A 21,936-nucleotide genomic window follows, 5' to 3' on the forward strand; every position below is an offset into this window, starting at 1 on the left:
GTTCAATGAAGGAGCAGACAACACTGAGCTCATTCAAGCCAGCAACAGAAGCCATCTCTGGCAGGCAAAGCACGAGCGAGGATTCCCCTGGGTTGGGCAGTAAAACAGGCACTGAAAATGTCCCGTTTGTCTCAGCATCAGCTCCAGGTTTGTTTTCACAGCGCTTACCTTCCCTTCACACCAGTCCAGCTGCACTCACCTGAGCAGGGCAGGGCCAGGTGAGGCCCGTGGGGCAGAGCTGGAACCCAGCTGGGTAATGGGACCATCACTAATGGGGTTCTTCTTCCCCTGGTCCCACTGTGAGCCGGTGCCAGGGCAGAGGTTTAACCACGAGCCCTTTGAATCAGGAAAATCTCCCCAGCAGTGGGAGCTGGATCAGCCCTCGTGTGCAATGCTGGCAGCATTTAGGCCTGAATGCCTGATTTTAACTCCAGAGCAATGCTCAAGCCAGATCTTTCCTGTGCACAATCCTCAGGCTCCATGGAGGAGCAGGGGCACAGGATCTGTGGGATCCTGTGGGATCTCCCTCTTCCCACAGAACTGCAGCCCAACAGCAGGAACTTGTCCTGCTCAGGCTTTGCTAAAACCTCACCCTCACAGCTGACAGATGTTAACACCTGCTTTGGGCTGGGCTCCCTGCAAGCTGAGCTACCCCAGTGCTACCCATGGAAAAGGGATAGAAATGGGAAAAGGGTTCAAGACTGTGCAGTTCTGTCTGTGACTCCCCATTCCCTGGGATTTAGATCAACAAACAGCCCTTAGATTTTTTTTTTTTCCCCCCCACATTCTCTATTTGACTCTGGCATTGCCACTTCCTTAAGAGCCCTGGCTCCATGTGGAATCACTCCCAACCCAGGAAAATCCCCCATCCCCGACACCCTGGGACTGCTGGAAGGACCATTCTCAGCACTGCCCGGAGAGAGGCAAATTCCCCACCTGGTGGTGGCTGCAAGGGCTCCACGTGTGTGGCACCCTCAGCACCCCACAGAGAAAACCCAACCTCCCACAGCTCAACTCTCCAGGCAGGAATTGGGATGGCATGCAGCCAAAGGGGAAACTCCACATTGCCATATTTCTCAGGTAAAACAGTTTTTTGGCATCAATTCTCGTCCCACTGAGCCACCTCTGTGCCATTCACACATCTGATATCTGGGTTATCAAAGTCATCTTTTCCAAGCTTTTTTTTTTTTCTTTCCTGTTGCACAGATGCTCACGGTGCTCACAACAGGCACCAGAGTTTTAGGATTTTATTGTCCATCTGAGGAGTAACAAATTATTGGAAAATAATTTCCCCCTGGCCTGTCACAATTTTCCTGAAAAAGGAAGGGCTGGTACTGAAGAGACCCAGGCACCAGCCAGGCCCTGGGGGTCTGAGCATGGCCAAGCATTGCCACCACTTCCCACAACAGGAGATGGACAAAGCATTCCTGAAGAAAACTGGGAAGCAGTGGGGAAAGAGGGAGAATAAACTCCACAGGTGAAGAGCTCCCTTGAGGGCTGTCCCACCATGGGAGCCTGCTCTGTTACCTTTTCTTAGGTTGTTTTCAGAGAATCCCAGAATGTTTTGGGTTGGAAGGGACCATAAAGCCCATCCAGTGCCACCCCTGCCATGGCAGGGACCCCTCCCACTGTCCCAGGCTGCTCCAAGCCCCAATGTCCAACCTGGCCTTGGGCACTGCCAGGGATCCAGGAGCAGCCACAGCTGCTCTGGGCACCCTGTGCCAGGGCCTGCCCACCCTGCCAGGGAACAATTCCTGCCCAATATCCCATCCAGCCCTGCCCTCTGGCAGTGGGAGCCATTCCCTGTGTCCTGTCCCTCCATCCCTTGTCCCCAGTCCCTCTCCAGCTCTCCTGGAGCCCCTTTAGGCCCTGGCAGGGGCTCTGAGCTCTCCCTGGATCCTTCTCCTCTCCAGGTGAGCACCCCCAGCTCTCCCAGCCTGGCTCCAGAGCAGAGGGGCTCCAGCCCTGGGAGCAGCTCCGTGGGCTCCTCTGGACTCCAGGATCTCCATGTCCTCCTTCTTTTGGGGGCTTCAGAGTTTTCCATACCGAAAAGCAGGAAAGCCATGAAGAGCAGGGCACAGGCACTGCCCGGATCTGTTCCCCAGTGCTTTCAGCAGCAGAATGGTTTCTGCCCAGAACAGGAGCTGCTCCCTCTGTCCACAGGGATGCAGAAAGAGCTGCAGGAAGAGGCGTCTGACCAAGCCAAGAATGGGATCATTCAGGAAACTTTAGGACTTCTCTTCATCTGGCATCAACAAGAATCACCTTAGTAATTAATTAATTAAGGAATTACTGATAAGGAAATTGCTGAGTTCCCATTTAAATGTCCATGGTATTGCCAGCACTAAAGAAGTTTTCCTGAACCTTGCATAGGGTCTTGACTTCATCTGGAGCTTGGGGAATCCACTGCTGATTCTAAGAGGCTGAAGATTTTTGCCACCCTTGTCTGTGTGTCTCGAGGACTCTGCCTTTGGAGAGACATCCCATTAATCTATTCCTTCCATCCTGAGTCAGGAATGCTGGAAAAATGATTTTGTGTGTGACGCCCAGGATTCTCTTCATTCCTTACTTGACAGAATCACAGAATCCCCTGAGCTGGAGGGACCCACCAGGATCCCCCAGGGCAGCCCCTGTCCCTGCCCAGACCCCCCAACAATCCCAGCCTGTCCATCCCTGGCAGCGCTGTCCAAACGCTCCTGGAGCTCTGGCAGCCTCGGGGCCGTGCCCATTCCCTGGGGAGCCTGGGCAGTGCCCAGCACCCTCTGGGGGAAGAACCTTGCCCTGAGCTCCAGCCTGAGCCTGCCCTGGCCCAGCTCCAGCCGTTCCCTGGCTCCTGTCCCTGTCCCAGAGCAGAGCCTGGAGCTGCCCCTCGGGAGGAGCTGCAGCCCCGGGGAGCTCTGCCCTCAGCCTGAACCATCCCAGTGCCCCCAGTCTGCTCCATCTGATCCATCCCAGTGACCCCAGTCTGCTCCATCTGAACCATCCCAGTGCCCCCAGTCTGCTCCATCTGAGCCATCCCAGTGCCCCCAGTCTGCTCCATCTGAACCATCCCAGTGCCCCCAGTCTGAACCATCTGAACCATCCCAGTGCCCCCAGTCTGCTCCAGCTGAACCATCCCAGTGCCCTCAGCTGCTCCTCTCCAGGATTCCTCTCAGCTTTGCTGCTCCTGCTGTGGCCCTGCAGCAGCTCCAGAGGACAATGCTCCAAAGCCTCACATGGATGCTGAGTGCTTGAAGGAGCCTGGACTTGTCTCTAAGGAACAACGACCCCAATCCTAACAAAGTGCAGGATGAGCTTTTCAATCTTTAACTTCTAACAGGGACAGCGGCCAAAATTGGATATTTTTATGTTCACAGCTAATGCCAGGGCCCTTGTCTGTGCTGCCTGGGCCAGGTGTGCAGCAGACAAATCTCCGAATTTATCCTGACTGCTCCCACACATCTGGAAGGGATCCAACACCACGGAGGATTCCCTTGTTGGCTTGCACTGGGCAAGCTTTGAACTTACACATTGTCTTTTTCTTTGCTGCATTTCAGCAGAAAATTCCCCCCAGGACCCTCCATGAACATTCATTGAGCTTCTGTGCAGACTGGAAATAAAAATTCATCCTGATTTCTTTCTTAACAGCAACTGTGCAACAGGAAATGTGGATGTTCACAGATCCAAGAGCTGGTGTCAGGTGGCTGAGCAAGAATTTTTGAGAAGCTTTTGGTCTCGTTTGTGTTATCAATCATAGCCAAGATAATTAAAAATGGAATAATATATATATTTCTAATTGCATTTTTCTTTATGGATTCTCTTTTGTTTAATTGGTGATTTTCAAAGATAAAAGTCAATATTTCCGAAGGCATTTTTGGAATAAATTTACATTTTGGCACTGAATTCCCAGTGGGATTTGTTTCCTGGTACTTTTCAGCTCTGCTCATAACATGATTTATTCATTTTACTTGGGGTTTTGGGTTCCATCCAGGGACTCTGCATCCACTGTAGTGGCAAAATGGGTTCTTTGGGTTGGTGTCACAGAGAATTTTCAAATTTAAGATTCTTCCTTCCCATTCCTTTTGATTTGAGGGAAGTCTGCCATCATCCCAATAATATTTTTGCCTTACAATACACAGGTTAAAACACCTGTAAGGCTCTCAGGTGCTTCCTTCAGCAGAAAGCTCCATCCTCTCATCCTAAAAGAAGCCAAACCCACTGACAGAGAGCTGAATTTGGTACCAGCACCTCCAAACCCCAGCGATTCCAGGTGCAGAACATCCTTCCCTCGCCATCTCCTCCCATTTCCCACGGAAATAAAGCAAGTGGCAGTGTCCCCTTTGGCACAGGGGGTGGCACAGGGAGCAGGGATGGGCTATTGGCACCTGCTCAGGTCGCCAATGAGCCCAGGGAAGGAGGTGCAGGGCAGAAGCCACTTTGGGGCACGCTGCAGTGAGGCTTTTCCACCAGTGCAATCGGAAATTCATTAAAAAAAAAAAAAAAACAAAAAACCAAACCAAACCAAAAACGGATCAAATCAAAGAAAAACGAGAGAAAATCAAAGCAGAGAATTTAAAGAATTGTTTAAATTCAATGAAACCAACCGTGTCCTATATGTGATGTTGTCATGGATGGATATTTGCAAGATTATTTACAAAGTTTTTTATATTTTTTTTTTTGAGCAGCAGGTGCACAACATACAGACGGAGACATGGTTTTCGCATTGTATGTTGATTGGATGGCGTGATTCAGCAGGTAGATAAGGAAAATAAGGAACAAAAACAGGAAACAAAAGAGAAAATGAGTAATCAGGACAAGCAAAAAGGAAACTCTGAAAAATTTCACTGGAAAAAAACCGTTGGGCTATCGGGGGAGGTGTTATTTTATGGGAACTCCAGAAATAAAAAAATGCTTCGAACCAAAACAGATTCGGAGATCCTTGAGGTAACACAGACAGTGCAGTTGTGATTTGCATTTCAGTTTGTAATGCAAATTTGGAGACAATTCACAAACACTTCTCAGGATGGTTTTTTGTATTTCCAGGCATAGAAATAGATGTCAGTTTGCCAAACACCCCCTCGGCCTCCCAAGGCCAGCTGTGTCCACAAGGACACTTTTCCTTAATCCCACCTCTTTTCCCTCAGTTACTGAGGGTAAAAAAACTGACATTCATGCTTTTGCCTGAGGAAATAAAAAAATAGATATTCCACTACAATCACAAAGTAAATTACATGTGACATGACCAGGAAAATTAAAACAAAGCAGTTAATCCACACATTTCTTTTCCTTTTGTCTTGAATTCTCAGAGGGTTAAAGGTACCAAGCAAGGCTGGTGGAAGCCAAGTCTCTCAAGGTGAGGCCACCCAGCATTATTTACCTTTGGAGAACACTTCTAGCTGGAAAATACGGAGGACAATGGTGCTCTGGCAGCTATTTGTGAGCCTGAGCTCAGTGTCACACCGAGAAAACATCTCCAGGGGGACCTGGGGGCGGTGGGACAGGGACAGCTGCAGGCTGGCACTCAGGGTCACCTCGTGGCTGTCACCTGGATTTCCCAGGTGAGGAAACTCCCTGGGAATGGCTGCCAGGGGGGCTGGAGGGACTGAAGGGGCTGCCCCAAACTCTGCCCAGCCCAGCAGGGGAGGCTGGAGCTGAGAGGGGACACGGACAAAGGGCCATTCCCTGCTGGGACACAGCTCTGAGAGTGCTGATCCAAAACCTGCTCTCCTCTCTGGTAATTCCCTGCTCCAGGACAGCTCCTGCTCTCTGCTCGTGCCCTGAGCAGGGCGAGGTGAGCTTGGCTCAGCAGAGCTCAGTGGATGCTCATCCCCAGCCTTTATTTCCTGCTCTGCCCCTCCTGGAATTCCAGAGGGAAAGGGTTTGGGCAGAGGCCACAGCTGGGCTGTGCTCTGTCAATGAGGAACCTCCTCCTCCATCCCTGCACCTTCACATCTATGCATCAGCTCTTTCAGCCCTTTGTTTCTACATTTTTCTAAAATTGGTTCTATTTTGGAACTATTGGTTCAAAATTGGATCAAGCTGGTTCTGTTGGTTCATTTTTCTACATTAGTTCTCAATACCAGAAGTATTTAAATTAGGTAAAATTGAAGGGCTGCATCCTTCTGCTGCTTTTCCATCCTCAGGACTGGAGAGGGAGAAGCATAAAATCATGGAATGATTTGGGTTGGAAGGGACCTTAAAGCTCATCTTCCACCTCCTGCCGTGGACAGGGGCCTTCCACTGTCCCAGGTTGCTCCAAGCCCTGTCCAAGCTGGCTCTGAGGGCAGGAAGGTTTTAGTGGCAGTGGAGAGCTTGGTACAAGACCACATTCCACTGGCTGAAGCTGAATGAATTCCATGAGAGCCATCCTTCCAGCTGCCAATCCTGTTATCAATCCTCTTATCAATCCTCTTATCAATCCTGTTATCAATCCCATTATCAGTGTGATCTTCAGGGCACCACTGCCAACACTCAGTGCCAGAACTAAGCAGGGATGTTCAGGCCTGGGCATCACTGTCCCCTGTGAGCAGACTGAGCTGCTCAGGGCACTGTGCCCATTGTCCCCGTGGGAGGCTGCCATGGATGTGTGTGGCTTTAGGGAGCCTGGGCTGGTGGCTGTCCCCTGGGGATGGAGTGCTGCTGGAGAGAAATGAGGCAGGAGCTGCATCAGAGAAGTGTTGAAAACCAAGTTTAGAGAGGAAAGTGGCAGGGGATGAGCCCTGGGCCATCTCTGAAGGGAAAAGCAGGGCAGGGGACCTGCGGCTACACAGAAATCAGAGAATTGTTCAAGTTGGAAAAGATCTCTGAGATCATCGAGTCCAACCATTCCCCCAGCACTGCCAAGGCCACCATTAAATGCTGTCCCCGAGTGCCACATCCACACAGCTTTCAGAGCTCTCCAGGGATGGGGACTCCACCTGTTCCAGAGCCTGACCACCCCTTCCATGAAGCAATTATTCCAAATATCCACTCCAAACTTCCTCTGGAGCAACCTGAGGCTGTTTGCTCTTGCCTTGCTGCTCTTCCTTGGGAGAAGAGCTCAATCCCCACAGGGGTGCTGCAGAAGGGGAATATTTAGAGAGAGCAGAGACACAAACAAAGGACCAAAGGCTCAGGGCTGGAGTGGTCCTGGGGACATCTGGCTTTTATATGAGAGATGTGACCAGCTCCATGTTGGACACTGCCAGGGGAATCTGGTGACCTCCTTTAGAAAATCCTCTCTAAGGACTGAATGGATCCAGTTGCTCCTAAACCAAAAAACCTCTTCTTCCCCAGCTGGGAGGAGAAGGGAAAGGCACATGGGTCCCTGGGAGCTGAGCCCTGTTGGGGTTTTAGGGGTAATTCCCTCGACTCTGCAAAGGTTTTGATGCTGGAAATGTCTCACAGCCCAAGCTGATGCAATTCCCTGGCTGGGCCATCCTGTGGGAGCTGGGGGGAGAGGCAGTGTCCCATTAATGCCCCATTAACTGAGCAGGGAAGGCAACACTCTGGCTGCTCCCTGCCTGCAAAATAGCTCCAAAAAATGAGGATTTTAGCAGCATGTGGCTTGGTGTCGAGAAGTAGAAACCTTCCTGAAGGAGAAGACACCAATCTGGGAGCAACCAGAGGCTCCCTTACCTCGTGTGAGCTGTCAGTGCTGCTCCCTCCCAGGAAAAGTGGCCAAAGTGGGGGTGGAAAAGTTTCAGTCTGTTTGAGGCTGATTTGCAAATATTTTCATTAACTTTCAAACCATGGCAGAAGTTTGGGTGCCCTTGGCAAGAAAACACATCCCATGGCAGAGGGAGTGGGGACAAACCCCCTGTGCCATCCCACAGCACTCAGAGAGGGTGAGCTGAGTAACCTCAGCCTGGCTGCACTGAAAACCAAATCCAAAGCCTACAACATAGGATTCACCATCAGATAAATGAACATCATTTGTATGGGGAGGAAAACTTGGGGGAGTTATGCATTATTCTGTAGCAAGGAGGTTAAATAAAAATGCATTTTGTTAGAAACAGTCACATGGTCTTCACCAGCACCTGGAAAGGAATGTGGGGAGCACACCCAAAACAGAGCTACAGGCAAACCCCTGGGACTGAGAAAAAAAGTTATGGTCAAGTTCAAATTCATCACACTCTGCTACATCATCAGCTACAACATGCACTGGGAGAGGAACAATTTCTACATTGAGTAATATCAGATTGTCAGGGATTGAGACAGACATTGGCTGCCCTTATGGAAAAATCCTTCAGAATTTAATGATGAGTCTGTCCACTTTGTGAGATGTACAAGACTTGTTAGCAGGGAGACAGCAGCCCTTGGAGGGGCTGAAATCCTATGGGAAAGCAGCTGTGACAGGAACATTTCCCCAGTGCAGACTCTTCACCTCTTCCCTTCCCACTGTCCCTGTGTCCCTGTCACTTCCCTTCACCCTCACCCTGCCCTGTTACCCAGACTGGGCAGGAGCCCCAAGGGCCAGACGTGCCCTGCAAAAAACCTCCCACGTTAACACAGCAGAATGCCTTTGCTCTTTTCCCTCTGTAAATTCAGCAGGATTTTTCCATGAATGGGCAGAAAAGGCCTGGGGATAGAGAAGTTTGCTGCAGGAGACAGGGAGCTGCTTCCTGGCAGAGCCATGAGCGCTGAGCTTCCCATCACAGCTCCCCCTCTTTGGGGCAGACAGCTGTGCTCAGCTCCAGGGAAAAGCAGAGCTCAGGGAACAGGGGCAGCCAAGGCCATCATGACTCCCAGAGGCAGCTCCAGGGAATGAGGCTGGTAGGGAGAAGGTTCAGTGTCTTGACAGGGCACAGCTTGGTTTATAAATGAAATAAATTGAGCAAACTGTACTTACCGCAATCTCTGTTACTAAAATATCAGTAATACTTCCCAACACTGTTACAAAATCAAAGACATTCCAGGCATCTCGGAAATAATTCTGCCAAATGAGAACACAAGGGGAATAGAGGGATCCAGGGGTTATTTTCTTTTTGCCAGCACAGGTTGGGGGTCTTTTTTTCTTTGCTCGTTTTTAAATGCTCATCACAAAACGTGAGCATTTCACAGAGAGAGGAAAGAGGTGAAACAGAACGAGGGAGGCACCTACCAGCACACCAAAGGCAATGATCTTCAGCACACATTCCATGGAAAACATGGATGTAAACACAATATTCAGGCATTTCAGCATTTCTTCATATGCTTCTGGAGCATCATAGAACTAAAGAGGGAGAGAGGAAAGGCTCTTACTGGAAGATCACTGACAGAATAAAACCTTTCCCAGCTGATTCCTGTTCATTTCAGTCAGGATCTGTGCTCACTTTAAGTGGGATTTGGGGTTACAGCACAGTTATTCCTGTCTCTCTTACTCCATCCTGTACTGAGCTGGAATATCCCCAGAAGTGGAGGCTGTTGCTGAGGGACATCCCCCTGTAAGCACAGCACAGACCAGGAGTGGGGAAGGGCATTTTCAAACCAGAGGACAAGTGCAGAACTGTGTTTCTTCCACTAAGAATATGGGGACCCGTTGACTGTGAAGAAGCTCTGAGATAGGCAGGGAATAGGAGGGGACATCATCCACCTGTGACTCTTCCCCCACTCTGGAGCACATCCCAGGAGCCTGGTGCTACTCCAAAATCGAATAATTTCACAGAATCATAGACTGGCTTGGGTGGGAAGAGACCTCAAAGGGTCCCTTAAAGGGAAGGGACCTCATCCAGTGCCACCCCTGCCATGGCAGGGACACCTCCCACTGTCCCAGGCTGCTCCAAGCCCCAATGTCCAACCTGGCCTTGGGCACTGCCAGGGATCCAGGGGCAGCCACAGCTGCTCTGGGCACCCTGTGCCAGGGCCTGCCCACCCTGCCAGGGAACAATTCCTGCCCAATATCCCATCTAAACCTGCTCTGTTTCAGTTTGAATTTCAGTTTGAATTTCCAAGACCCTGCTCTGCAGGAGAAAGCCCAGGCTGAGCTGCAGATCAGGACCTGCAGATCCCAGTTCCCATCCCATGTTCACACACCAAAGGGGCTGAGCCCAAGCACCACTGTTCAGGGAGCCCCCCTGGTGGGATCTCACCCCAGCTAATCCCCCAATCCCACCAGGCACATGAGGAGTGGTGGCTGCTCTGCTGAGCCCCCCCAGCTCTCTGGAGAATCTCTCCAGCCAACAGCCCAAAATTCCAAGATTCAGGAAAATTCCCACTCACTTTCATCATGAGGACGATGGTGTTGAGAGCAATCATGACCATGATAAAATACTCAAAGGGAGGGGACACCACGAATTTCCACATCTTGTACTGGAAGGATTGCTTGTTCTGAGGCATGTAGCGGGTCAGGGGCTTGGCACTTATGGCAAAGTCTATGCAGGCTCTCTACAAAACAAAAAGGGGATGAAAAGATGCCAGAAAAAGGGCTGGAAGTTTTTATCCACCGGGATGTGGCTGGGAGAGTGAGCAGAGCATTTACACCCAGTGAGTATTGATTGTTCCTGTAAAATGCAGCACAGGATTCCCAAATCCTGATCAATTCTCCTGGAATATTTACCCTGTAACATTCCCATGGCCCCTGCTGTCCTACCCCATTCCATTAGAGCCCAGCTCCTCCTAAGTCCTGATCCCTTCCCACTTCTAAAAATGCTTCCAATTCCTCCTGATGGGCGATTGTAGGAACCAGAGGATTGGTAAAGATGTTATTTGTGGTTTTTAAAAAATATTGTGGAACTCAGCTGTGTCCTCTCACACAGCAACACCCAAACAGCTCAGAATGTTTCATAAAATGAGGACTGAATTTACCAATAAATTATCCACCAGAAGCACCAGGGCAACTCTCAGAGATGCTCTTCACTGGCCATTTCTGTTCACTTTATTATGAATATAAAATGATGATAAAAATTGCTTTCAAGAGGTTTTGATTCTGGAGTGTTTTCTCATCTTGGATTTACATAAGAATTGCAAGTCTGAAATCACTTTCTGCTCAGTTGGAAAATAACATGGGTAAAGCTCTCTAAATATTCTGCTTTATTTTGGACTTTTTGTTCATTTAGACAAACAAGGAACTAATTAAAAACCGCTTAAAAATTCATCTCTTTTCATCAAAAATCAGGTTCCAGTTTCAAAATATATGAAAAGAGATGGTTCTTCCCAAAAGAGGTCGTGGAGGCTGTGGGACCCCAGAGGAAGGATGCTGCAGATGCTAAAAATCTGCATGGATTGAGGAGGAAACTGGATAGAGCCATGGAAGGAAGATACACAGATGCCAGTAACTAAAGAAAAACCAGCTCAAGAGGTCCCTGAGTGGCAAACAATGGCATTTGGGGGGGCATTAAAGAAAAGCCTCACAGCTTCTTGCCCTGGTCTTACACTCTTCTCAAGGCTTCTCCTTTTGGCTGCTGCCAGGAGGAAAAATCCCAGCCAGGCACAAAAGCAGCCTGGAGAGAGTTTTCCTCTGGGCAGCCACAGCAGCTGAACTCAGCTTGGTTCCTGAGGTCTGACCTCCTTCTGAGAAAAACAAAACTTAATAACATAAAAATAATAATATAAAATCATGGAATGGTTTGGGCTGGAAAGGACCTTAAGGCCCATCCAGTGCCACCCCTGCCATGGCAGGGACCCCTCCCACTGTCCCAGGCTGCTCCAACCCCAATGTCCAACCTGGCCTTGGGCACTGCCAGGGATCCAGGGGCAGCCACAGCTGCTCTGGGCACCCTGTGCCAGGGCAGATCCATCCTCACTTTGGTGTGTGTGACAGTGGTTCCCAACAGGAAGCACTTGGGGGCTCTGCCTGGTTTTGTTTTTATGCAGAAGCTGAAACAGCCCCTGATTTCTTTGGTCTGTGCAGCACACACCCTCCAATAAGCTCTGCTCCCCATCCTCCCAGCACAGGGGAACAGGGAGTGCCCTTCCACACTATCCAGTGCTCTGAGCCCCTGGAACACCAACTCTGGAGTCAGAAGAGGTGGGTACCTCGTTTTTCTCGAGGCTGCACTCTGACATCACTTTATCTCCTTGCTCCTGGAAGGTGATGATGATTAACGCCACAAAGATGTTGACAAAGAAAAAAGGGAAGACAACAAAATACACCACGTAAAAGATGGACATTTCCATCCTGTAGCCAGGGCTGGGCCCCTGTTCCTCGTAGGTGGCATCCACCGAGTGCTTCAGCACACTGCAAGCAAATGCAAAGAGAGAGGAAAGGTCAACACAATCCCTGAGAATCACACCCTGGCCTTCACTCACGTGCAGGGTTTCCCACATATGCTCAGGAAGAGCTTGCTCCCATCCCCAAGGCTGGGAAGAAGTTTTCCTGGAGGATATTTTTATAGGGAAACCTTTTGTTCTCACCATTCTGCAGAATGGCAGAGATTTGCTGTGTCCAGATCCACTGATCCCCCCTGGACAAGGGGAGAGGATCCAGCTGGATCTGGCTTCTGGTCAACAGGGATGGAGTAAGAGTGGGAAAAGAGAAGTGTTAATGACATCCAAGTAGGGGAACACAGTGAGGGACTGGAAAAGAGAGGCTGATGCTCTTTTAGTGTTTATTTTATGAAAGAGTTGAACATGGAGGCAGAGAAGCCCTGGCCACACACTGCACTCCACATGTGCCAAAATAAAGTCATGTGTTGAACAGGAAATGTCATTTGGAGACTGTCACACCCAGCAGACTTTCAGCAGAGCTCACAACACTTTTTCCCCTTCATTTTCTTACATTTCCATTATCAATTTTACCCGAGAAAGGTGTGGAGTCCAAAAGTCTGAAGCAAGAGCTGAAAACTTTCTGAGCATCCCTGTGCGAGCTCAGAAGGGCACCAAGGAAAACGCAGAGCTCTGCCTGCTGGTTCAGCCAAGAATCACACAAAACTTAGCTGGTGAAAGACTTTTCTCCTGTCCCAGGTCCCCTGCTGTCCCTCAGAGCTCTGGGGACCTGCTTTACCTGCACCAGCCCCTGCCAGGGCCATGTACTCACGTTGGCCACCCTTCCCCTGTGGACACGGTGAAGAGTGTGAGCAGAGCCCAGAGCACGTTGTCGTAGTGGAACTCGTACTTTTTCCATTCCCTGGGCTGTGCCTCCACCTCATTTTTTTCATAATCGAGGTACTGACCCCTAGGAAAAAGAGATTCAGAGCCAATGAGAGAATTAAAGCAGCTCAGGCATTTCTCAGCACTCAGGAGTACTGGAAAGCCCCAGCAGCACAGTCTGGATTGTTCTGTTGGTTAAAGACAAAGGGACTCCCTCAAAGTCCATGGCAGAAGTAAAAGCCAATTTTTGAGCCACTTTTAGCCATGGGAACTGGACCTGAGCTCTGAAAATGAAAGAAATTTGAATCAGGGCATTCATCAATTCATTAGGCAAAGCCAGCCATTAACACCACACCTGCCCCTCAATTGTCTGACCCCACAGAAAACTTCTGCTTGATGGGGAAACATCCCTGGCTCCCACCCCAGGGTTGGATCTAACTTCTAAATGTGTCCTCACTTTTAGGGGCCTGACATGTGGAGAACCCTCTCCAACCTATCCTATTCTATAATTTCACATTCCTTTCTGTAATTTATTTGCATTTTTCCAAGGAAAAACTGCCGTGAGAGCCCCCAGAATCCCATCAGGGATGTGCCCTGCAGGTGCCAGGCAGCAGGAGAGGGACAGGCAGAGCAGGGCTGTGCTGAGGAGCTGCTTTGGGTGCCAAGAAAAAAGCTAATGAGATGCACATTATGGAGTAACACACCTTGCCAGCCTGCTGGGAAGGACAAAGCATGACAGGGCTTTTAAGATATTCACATCCTGTCCCTCTCCTCGCTAATTATTAGCTCTTTAACGTCCCATGCTTCTGATTATTTATTCAGTGTGTTTTTCTAATTCATAGGAGCTCTAAGAATCGAGGCAACAAGTGGAAAGAGTCACACTATCAAAATCCTTTCTCAAAAATCACACCCAGCTTTCCCAGGGAAGAAGCTGCCTCCCGTTTTCCTGAAGATCAGAGCCAGGAATGAATAAAAGGAAAAGAAGGGAAAATTCACCTCCAGAGGGCTGTGCTGAATTATTGCTGTAATTTACAGGAGACTCTGCCCACTGAGCACATCCCTGCCTTGGGGCCAGCCTGGGGAAGCTGCTCCCCCCTCATTCCCTGCTCCCAGCTGTACCTGCAGTCCTTCTCCAGCTCCTTGGACTCGTCTGTGCAGTAGAAGAAGCGGCCCTTGAAGAGCTGCACGGCGATGACGGCGAAGATGAACATGAAGAGCATGTAAACAATGAGGATGTTGAGGACGTTCTTCAGGGAGTTCACCACGCAGTCAAAGACAGCCTGGGGGTGCAGGGGGACAAGGTCAAGGGGTGGGAAGAAAGGAAAAGTTCATCCAAAATCTTGGCACCGCCACCTGACCATACTCTGGGAATCACGGAAGGGTTTGGGATGGAAGGGACCTTAGAGATCATCTCATTCCCATAAATCCCCAATGTCCAACCTGGCCTTGGGCACTGCCAGGGATCCAGGGGCAGCCACAGCTGCTCTGGGCACCCTGTGCCAGCCCTGCCCACCCTGCCAGGGAACAATTCCTGCCCAATATCCCATCTAAATCTCTCTCATTTGGGACTCATTACCCATCCCACCACCCATGGATGCTTCAATGGATTTTCACTTCCCAAAGCTGTGAGAAATAACTCCAGCTTCCTTCATCTCCTGCTTTAGCCACAGCGTTGGCTGTGAATTTTGTGATGCTGCTCATAACATTTATAAAGCTTGTCAAGACAATATTAGTCCTGAGCAAATATTTCATTATAAAATGAAAATTGCACTTGTTTTGATTTTACTTCCAGTGGCTGGGTAAAAGCTGTTGGAATAATAAGGAAAAAAATACCAGAAACAAAACAACCAAATGCTTTGAATAAATATTTTTCTAAAGAGCTGTCTGTCAAAATGAGGTGTGACTAATGTAGTCAGCATGTGCACTCCTGAACTCCCTGCAAAGAACTCCTCAAATCCATTTCCTACATAGGTATGAGGCCCTGATTCTTTACAAGTAATTTACAGTTTCATTTTAGTCAGAAGTTTGTCATAATACCAGAAATTGAGCAGTCCCTGCCCAAGCACAGGCTTTGTACAATCCTGCTCCTGTTCTCTGAATGGAATCACTCACAGAACTACACTCCTGATGCAACTCAGAAATCCTGATGGAAATCTCTGTGATCAGCCCAGAAATCCTGATGGAAATCCCTGTGATCAGCCCAGGAATCCTGATGGAAATCCCTATGATCAACCCAGAAATTCTAATGAAATTTCTACATAGTTCAACATTAATGTTTCTTTTCAGATAATTTAAAAACTAGAATTAGAATTAGACTTTTAAAAACTAGAATTATTTAAGCATGAATGGTGGGCTCAGAGAAAAGCAAATCTACAGAACAGCTGACCCTTATTTTGATGTGAAAACAGGAATTGCCAAACACATTTTCACCCTTCCAAAACATTAATTGCTTTTTCCCCATCTCTCACAGAAAACAGCCCACAAAAGATACTGAAGAGTCCCTAAAACTCAGAAATTACTGAGTTTTGTTCACTCTTTCCATTCTCTCAGCAGGGCCTGGCTGTACCTCACAGTGTTGGAGTTGGATAAGTAATCACAGGCCATTACACTTATTTTATTTTTAGATCGGTGTTCTAGGGATAAACCCCTGAACTATGGATTCTTTAATAGAAAGATGAATAAATTAAAGCTTCTCCCATAGCAATGACAAATCTCTTTGGACAGCCTGTGGAAAACCTTGCAATATTCATGTTAAATTCTCTAGGGAAAGCCAAACCCTCCCAACCCCATTTTCTCCTTTATCACATCGAAGAGCATCCTACTTATGAACTGTAATTTAATTTATTTGTGGGTTTTTTTCGATTGGTAGAGGTTTTATTTTCATGTGGATTCACAAGAGTCCCCAACATTTGCAAAAGCACCGAAATGTTTGACATTTGCTCAACATCTGCCCAGCTGTGCTCATCTGGCAAAGAGATTCATTGCAATGAAATCAAAGCAACAGAAGCAACTTGGATTAAGTGGAGCCCACCAGCTTCCACTCAGATCAGCCAGAAAGCTCCAGAGAAGGAGAAATTGGGGTTATTTCCTAACCTTCAGTTTTGGCAGCCGTTTTATGGTCTTCAGGGGCCTGAGCACACGCAGCACTCGCAGGGACTTGATGGTGTTGATGTCCTTGCCTTTGGTTCCTCTGCAGGGGAGAAAGAGGCACAAGAACAACAGAGGGAATCATTTGCTCCTCAGGTCACTCACTGGGATATTTGGGTGTCCAGGGTGGCTTTGGTGGTGGAACTGGTTGGGTTTGGGGATGTTGTGACAGGTTTTGTGTCCATCCTCACCAGGGCTGCAGGCAGGATGACCCAACCTCACCTGGGATGTCCCGAGCAGCACAGAGGAGAAGGCTGGGGCAGGACAGGGTCCTGGCAGGGCTCAGCCACAGCTGCTGGCCAGGCTTTGTCACCTCCCAGCCACTCCTGCCCCGACTCCACAGCTGGACAACGCTCCCAGCCAGGGCAGCAGCACTGGGACAGGAGGCTCAGCTCCTTCATCCCATTCCCAGCAGGAAAAGGGACAAAGCCACGCCTGGCTCTTCCCTCCCGCTGGATGAGGCAGGGGTGTTTGTTTCTGGATGAGACAAGGGGGTGTTTGTGGATAAAGCAGGGGGTGTTTCTGGATTAGGCAGAGGGTATTTCTGGATAAGGCAGGGGGTGTTTGTGGATAAGGCAGGGGGTGTTTCTGGATGAGATTTGGGTGTTCCTGGATAAAGCCGGGAGTGTTTGTTTCTGGATGAGGCAGGGGTGTTTGTGGATGAGGTTTGGGTGTTTCTGGATGAGGCAGGGGGTGTCTGTTTCTGGATAAGCAGGGGGTGTTTGTGGATAAGGCAGGGGGTATTTGGGTGTTTGTTTCTGGATGAGGTTTGGGTGTTTGTGGATAAAGCAGGGGGAGTTTCTCCGTGCACTTCTCTGGAAGGAACATTGTGCCAAGAGGGTTTGGGAGCCTTCCTGGTGAGGGACAGAGCTCTCCTGGGGGTCAGAGCCTGTCCCCTCATTCCCTCATGTGGAGGACATGCCACCAATCCCATGCAGGAACATGTAATATGGCAATATATTACATGCCTGGAACAGTGCTGGGCCAACTCCCCACTCAGGCATGCAGGTGCTGTCAGTCACACTTGGGCTTAGGTTTTGTTAAAACCGAGTGCAAGGCTCGAGAATGTTCCTCTTGTTAGCAATCAAGAGGGGGTTTAGGGGAAGGACAGAGTTCCTTTCCTCGTGCACTTCCAAAATAAAGAAACAAAAGAAGACAACAGGTACATCTTCTTCCAACCCCACAGCAAAACAACAACATTCCCTTCGTTTCACATGGAGTGGAAAATGGGATGGAAATCTGGAACAGAGTTTTATTCATGGCTGGAGGTTTGGCTCTGGGACTGTGCTGAGGGAACACAGGTGGCAATGAAGAACGTGTGGGACAGATGCTGACACACCTACTCTGTGCTCTCCAGGCTGCTGAGCATTCCTTCAAGAGGGAAATCATGGAAGTGCAAGAGACCCGAGAGCCCCTGGAGGTTTGTGAAGGATGCAAAGCCTCCCCCAGCCTGCCCTACACCCTGTGCTGAGGGAGGAGCACCAGGAGTGCAGGAAAACACCCAGGTTTGTGGCTCAGCCCTGGGAAGGGGCTTTCTGGAAATCCATCCCCTTCCAAAGGATGAAGAACTCACTCCTAACCCTGCACTACTCAATAGTAATGTGGACACACACATTTAGAGAGCTGGGGAATTACAGCTTGGAAATTCCTTTCAGGCCTGGATTTCTCCTGACTCTCAGCTCCATTCCCAGGCTGACAAGCTGACTGCAGCTTCAGTTAGGGAGGAGTCTCCCAGGGTGAGAACACGGTGACAAACAGAGTGGAATTCATCACCAACATTAACCCCTGGTGTCTTTCCCGTGGGACACATCCTGAGGTGCTGTCCCAGGGATGTTTTTCCCAATTGTCCAATGAGCTCCTGTCCTGTCCTGGCTGCACTAACACACTTTAAATCCGGGCTGTCTGTACAATAAATTGCCCTTTTTTTCCCCAAAGAGCTCTCTCTTTGCAGTGCAGTAACCACATAGTAATGCTGGGCTGGAATCTCCAACCCAGCCCCACATTCCTGCCTCAGCTCCAGTCCCTTTGTGCTGTCACCAGGCATTGCAGTTGTCTGGAAATGCACTAAGAGGGAGACACAGGAATTTCTGGAGGGCTGTGGGTTGCATCCCAGGGATGTATAACTTGAGGAGAAATTTCCTTTCCACAAGATTTAGTGGAAGTGGAGGAGAGAGGGAACAGGACAGGCAGGTCCCTGACCTCTCCCTTTCTCATCCTTCAGGGCTGTTTTAGGGCCATTTTAATCCATCCCAGCTGGACCCTGATCATTGAATGGCTCTAAATCCAGGAATTTACTCCCAGAGCTACAGGACTAATTTAAAGCCACAAAATAACTATTAAATATTTTAATTCTGATTAGAGACCTTTGATCTGCTCTAGATGAAGCAGGCACTGCCAGCAGAGCTTTTAATGCCTTTCTTGTCAGGTTTTAGCAGAGCTGAAGGAGTGGCCTAGGCTTGGCTTTGCAGATTTGCTTTCAGCTGTGTCCCTGCCGTGGTCACCTGGGTGTCACCAGAGCCACCGGCTGACCTGCAGCTCCCCAGTGTGATCCCAGCAGTGCCCTGGCTGCAGAACAGTTTGTTCAGCCTCTCCAGGAGGGTGGGAATGGCAGCAGGGAAGCAAAAGGGGAAATGGGTCATGGCCAAGGAGATGCCACAGCAGATGCCACCCGTTGCAGGGCTGGTGGCCACCCCATCCCCCGGGCTGGCCCCTCTGCTCTGCCAGGCCCAGCAAATCCCTGCCCTGCTCCTGAGGACAGCCAGGGAAGCGTGGCAGTGAGGGATGAGGGAAGGGGAGACTCGTGGGCCATGGGGCTGGGGCAGCAGGGCAGGGGACACCGAGCCCAGAGCTCTGTCACCAGAGCTGTGCTGTGCACAGCAGAGCCCAGCAAAGCTCAGCTCTGCTCTCCTGGGCTCACCCAGAGCCCCAGGATATTCCCACGGGCTGCTCTCCCCTGCTCCTCATCCCAGGAACCATCCACGCTGCAATTGTGCCAATTAACACCCGCACTAACGAGGCCCCGTGCAACCCAGAACAGAGACATTGCCTGAAACAAGAATTTCTGCAGATTTAATATTTCCAGGAAGGTTAAAGAGATGTGGGGCAGAGCAAATCCTCACTCGTGGTTTTCCCTGGGATGGGAGAGGCGGATGAGTGAGCTCAGAGGTGGAGCAGACAGCTCCAGTCACACAGAATTCCTTCTGCCTCAGCAGAGCACACTAAGAAGGGCTGACTGATTTTTTTCCCATTCAGGCACTTAAGCAAATAAAAAGCGTGAGCTAATTAAATCTTAATGGGATTTATGCTCTGAGCCATATAGAGAATCCTGGGGGGAAAAAACCCTCTCCCATTTCTTGTCACAGTAAGGTCCCTGCTATAGGAAAAGCTTTTCCTGGTGCTCTGACCTAGAGTGATGCAAATTGCATTTTAATTAAAAGGATCCTCTGCAACTCTTCTGTCAAATCAAACCCTAAGGGTTGGGTTTGGGTGTTTTAAAAAACCCTCTCTGCCAATATTGGGGTTTTATCGTTGCTTTCATACAAAGCCAGATGTTCAAGAAAATAAAAGGTCCAGATGGAGCTGGGATTCAGTGAAAAGGTGTAGCCAAGCACACATCTGACCTGAATATTCCTCACGACAAAAACAAATTGTCATGGAAGGACAAGGTTTTAGTTGACTGCAGAATAACAACTGTAACATTCAGGAGAGCTGAATCTTGAATAAGAGCTATAGAGGAGCACAGGATAATGGCAGACAGCAAAAAAAAAAAAAAAAGAAAAAAAAAAAAAGAAAAAAAGAGAATACCACCAAAAAAATTAGATCAATCTTGGGTGCATTAGGCCAGCGCTGTTTCGTTGTTGTTTTCTGTGTCAGTTTGATGCTTGTTTATTTAAAACATTAAGTATATTTAAAAAGAGCTTTGCAGAGCCTTTTCTCCCTTTAATAAATTAAACAGCCTTTAAAAATTTAGTGGTTCTTTCAAATGGAAGCTGCTTGTTGCTATTGTTACTGCCAGCAGCTCTGATTTCAGGTGACATGGACCTCTCAGAGTCAGGGCATCAAAAATTCAGGCTGAGGTGGAGCCTCTGCCTTCTGTGATTGCCTGGAATCCTCCTGGCAGAATGAATTCCTCTCTGGAAGAATAAATGAGGTCACCCCACCCTGCCCAAGCACAAAGCCACCCTCTTCCTGCCCTAAATCCTCTGCTTTCCTAGAGAGAAGAAAGAACCGAGTGCCAAATTTCCTGGACCACATCAAAGGCTTTTCTTGGCATCCTTCTCCTTGCTGTGGAGGATCCCCCTGGAGCTCCTGGGATGTGGGGACAGAGGGCACAGCTCGGCCCCTGCACTGACACCAAAAGTGCCACTTGCACAGGGTTAAGTGCAATTTTTAGAACCTCCTTCTTCACAAATCACCCCTGAGCTCTGTTTTCATGGCAGAGACTTTCCCCAGTATCAGAGCCTGGATCCCAGCTGGGTCACTAAATCAGTCCTGGAGCTTCCAGCTTGGCTCTTCAGAGGTGAAATCCTCTAAAAGAGACTCAAGCTGCTTCTTTAAACCTGGTTATTAAGATTTGCATGAATTGTACCTCACCCATCAGTGCCCACTGAGTCAGCCCCTCAAATCTTTTTGGTGCAGATATATCTCCACGTGGTTTTTGACTCTCTGGCTTGGATTGCTACTCTGTTCCTATCTCTGCTGAAGGAAAATCAGGATGGATGAGGAAAAATAACACATTTCACTGGATAATGAGCAGTAAAGGGACAGGGGGTCGATGTGATGGGTGGAACATGGCTGGGTTGTCTCCACAGTGGCAAAGTGTGTGGACACAAGTTGGACAGGCAAAACAGAGCAGCAAGAGACAGGAAGAACATATTACCCCATGAAACTCCTAGAGAGAGATTCCAGCGAGGAGAAGACAAAGAAAGAGCAGAGTCAATGACAAACAGAAACATCAGAGAGCTCCCCCAGCCCCTGGCCCGCTCCCACCAACTCCACAGGACAAACCAGAGGGAAGGGACAGAAATCCCACATTCCCTGCTGGACCAGCCCTTCCAAAAAACACCTCCACATCTCTCTTCTCTCCACTATTTGTGGTTTTTTTCAAGAGCATCATGAAATTCTGGGCATCCTGAAATTTTTCCAGGCTAAATCTTTGCTGCTATCCCTCAGCTCTTCCTCCCAAGTACATTTTGCACCTGGGGCTGAGAGATTTTGGTGACAAGTTTCCACGGGTTTTTTGTGTGCTTCCATTTCCCTAAGGACTCAAACGTGTCTGGATGTTTGTGGCATGTTTATCTCCAGAAAAAGAAAGGGATTTCTCTTTGAAATGCTTTGCTAAATGGAAAACATTAGTTTATTATTATCATCAGATTATTGTTCCCAGCATCACTCCAGGGGTGTTGTTTGAAATGTACTTTTTCTTTTTTCTAACCATAGAGCTGCTTCTAAAGAGCTGCAGGCAGAAAGAAAACCCAGAGCTGCTTTGAGAGCTGGATTTTATCAGTCTTGTACCAGTGACTGATACCATCTCAAATGCTTAAATGAACACAGGCTGCTGCAATATTCCAGATGGGGGCGTTTCAGGGAGCTCTGCTATTCCCAGGTTTTTAGGGTTGGGTTCATTCAGCAAGAAGTTGGTTCACATCACCTTCAGGGGAGTGAGGAGGCCAAAACCACGAATTAAATCCCCCCTTGCACGTGACAGTGGTGGGTTTTGCAAACAAAGTGGTGACACCACATAAAATCCCATTTTCAGTGACACCGAGGAGGGTGACAGGGCTGTAGGATTTGCTGGAAAAATCCAACTGATTGAACAACAAA

The 21,936-nt window shown here is 48.9% G+C and overlaps 1 protein-coding gene across 11 annotated transcripts in view; it reads right to left on the reverse strand.

Annotated features, from left to right (window-relative positions):
• Positions 1-21,936, reverse strand: part of CACNA1B (calcium voltage-gated channel subunit alpha1 B) — a 294,097-nt gene that overhangs the window by 43,316 nt on the left and 228,845 nt on the right. For all 11 annotated transcript variants that reach the window (XM_088177578.1, XM_088177577.1, XM_088177583.1 and 8 more), the window contains 7 exons: positions 16,060-16,156; positions 14,086-14,246; positions 12,914-13,051; positions 11,914-12,115; positions 10,159-10,323; positions 9,062-9,172; positions 8,810-8,893 (listed from right to left, as the gene is read on the reverse strand). In XM_088177578.1, coding sequence (XP_088033704.1) covers positions 8,810-8,893; positions 9,062-9,172; positions 10,159-10,323; positions 11,914-12,115; positions 12,914-13,051; positions 14,086-14,246; positions 16,060-16,156 — 958 coding nt within the window. The remainder of the gene's footprint in view (positions 1-8,809; positions 8,894-9,061; positions 9,173-10,158; positions 10,324-11,913; positions 12,116-12,913; positions 13,052-14,085; positions 14,247-16,059; positions 16,157-21,936) is intronic.

Source organism: Sturnus vulgaris, chromosome 22 (assembly GCF_052056855.1).
Source record: "Sturnus vulgaris isolate bStuVul1 chromosome 22, bStuVul1.hap1, whole genome shotgun sequence".
NCBI lineage: Eukaryota > Metazoa > Chordata > Aves > Passeriformes > Sturnidae > Sturnus > Sturnus vulgaris.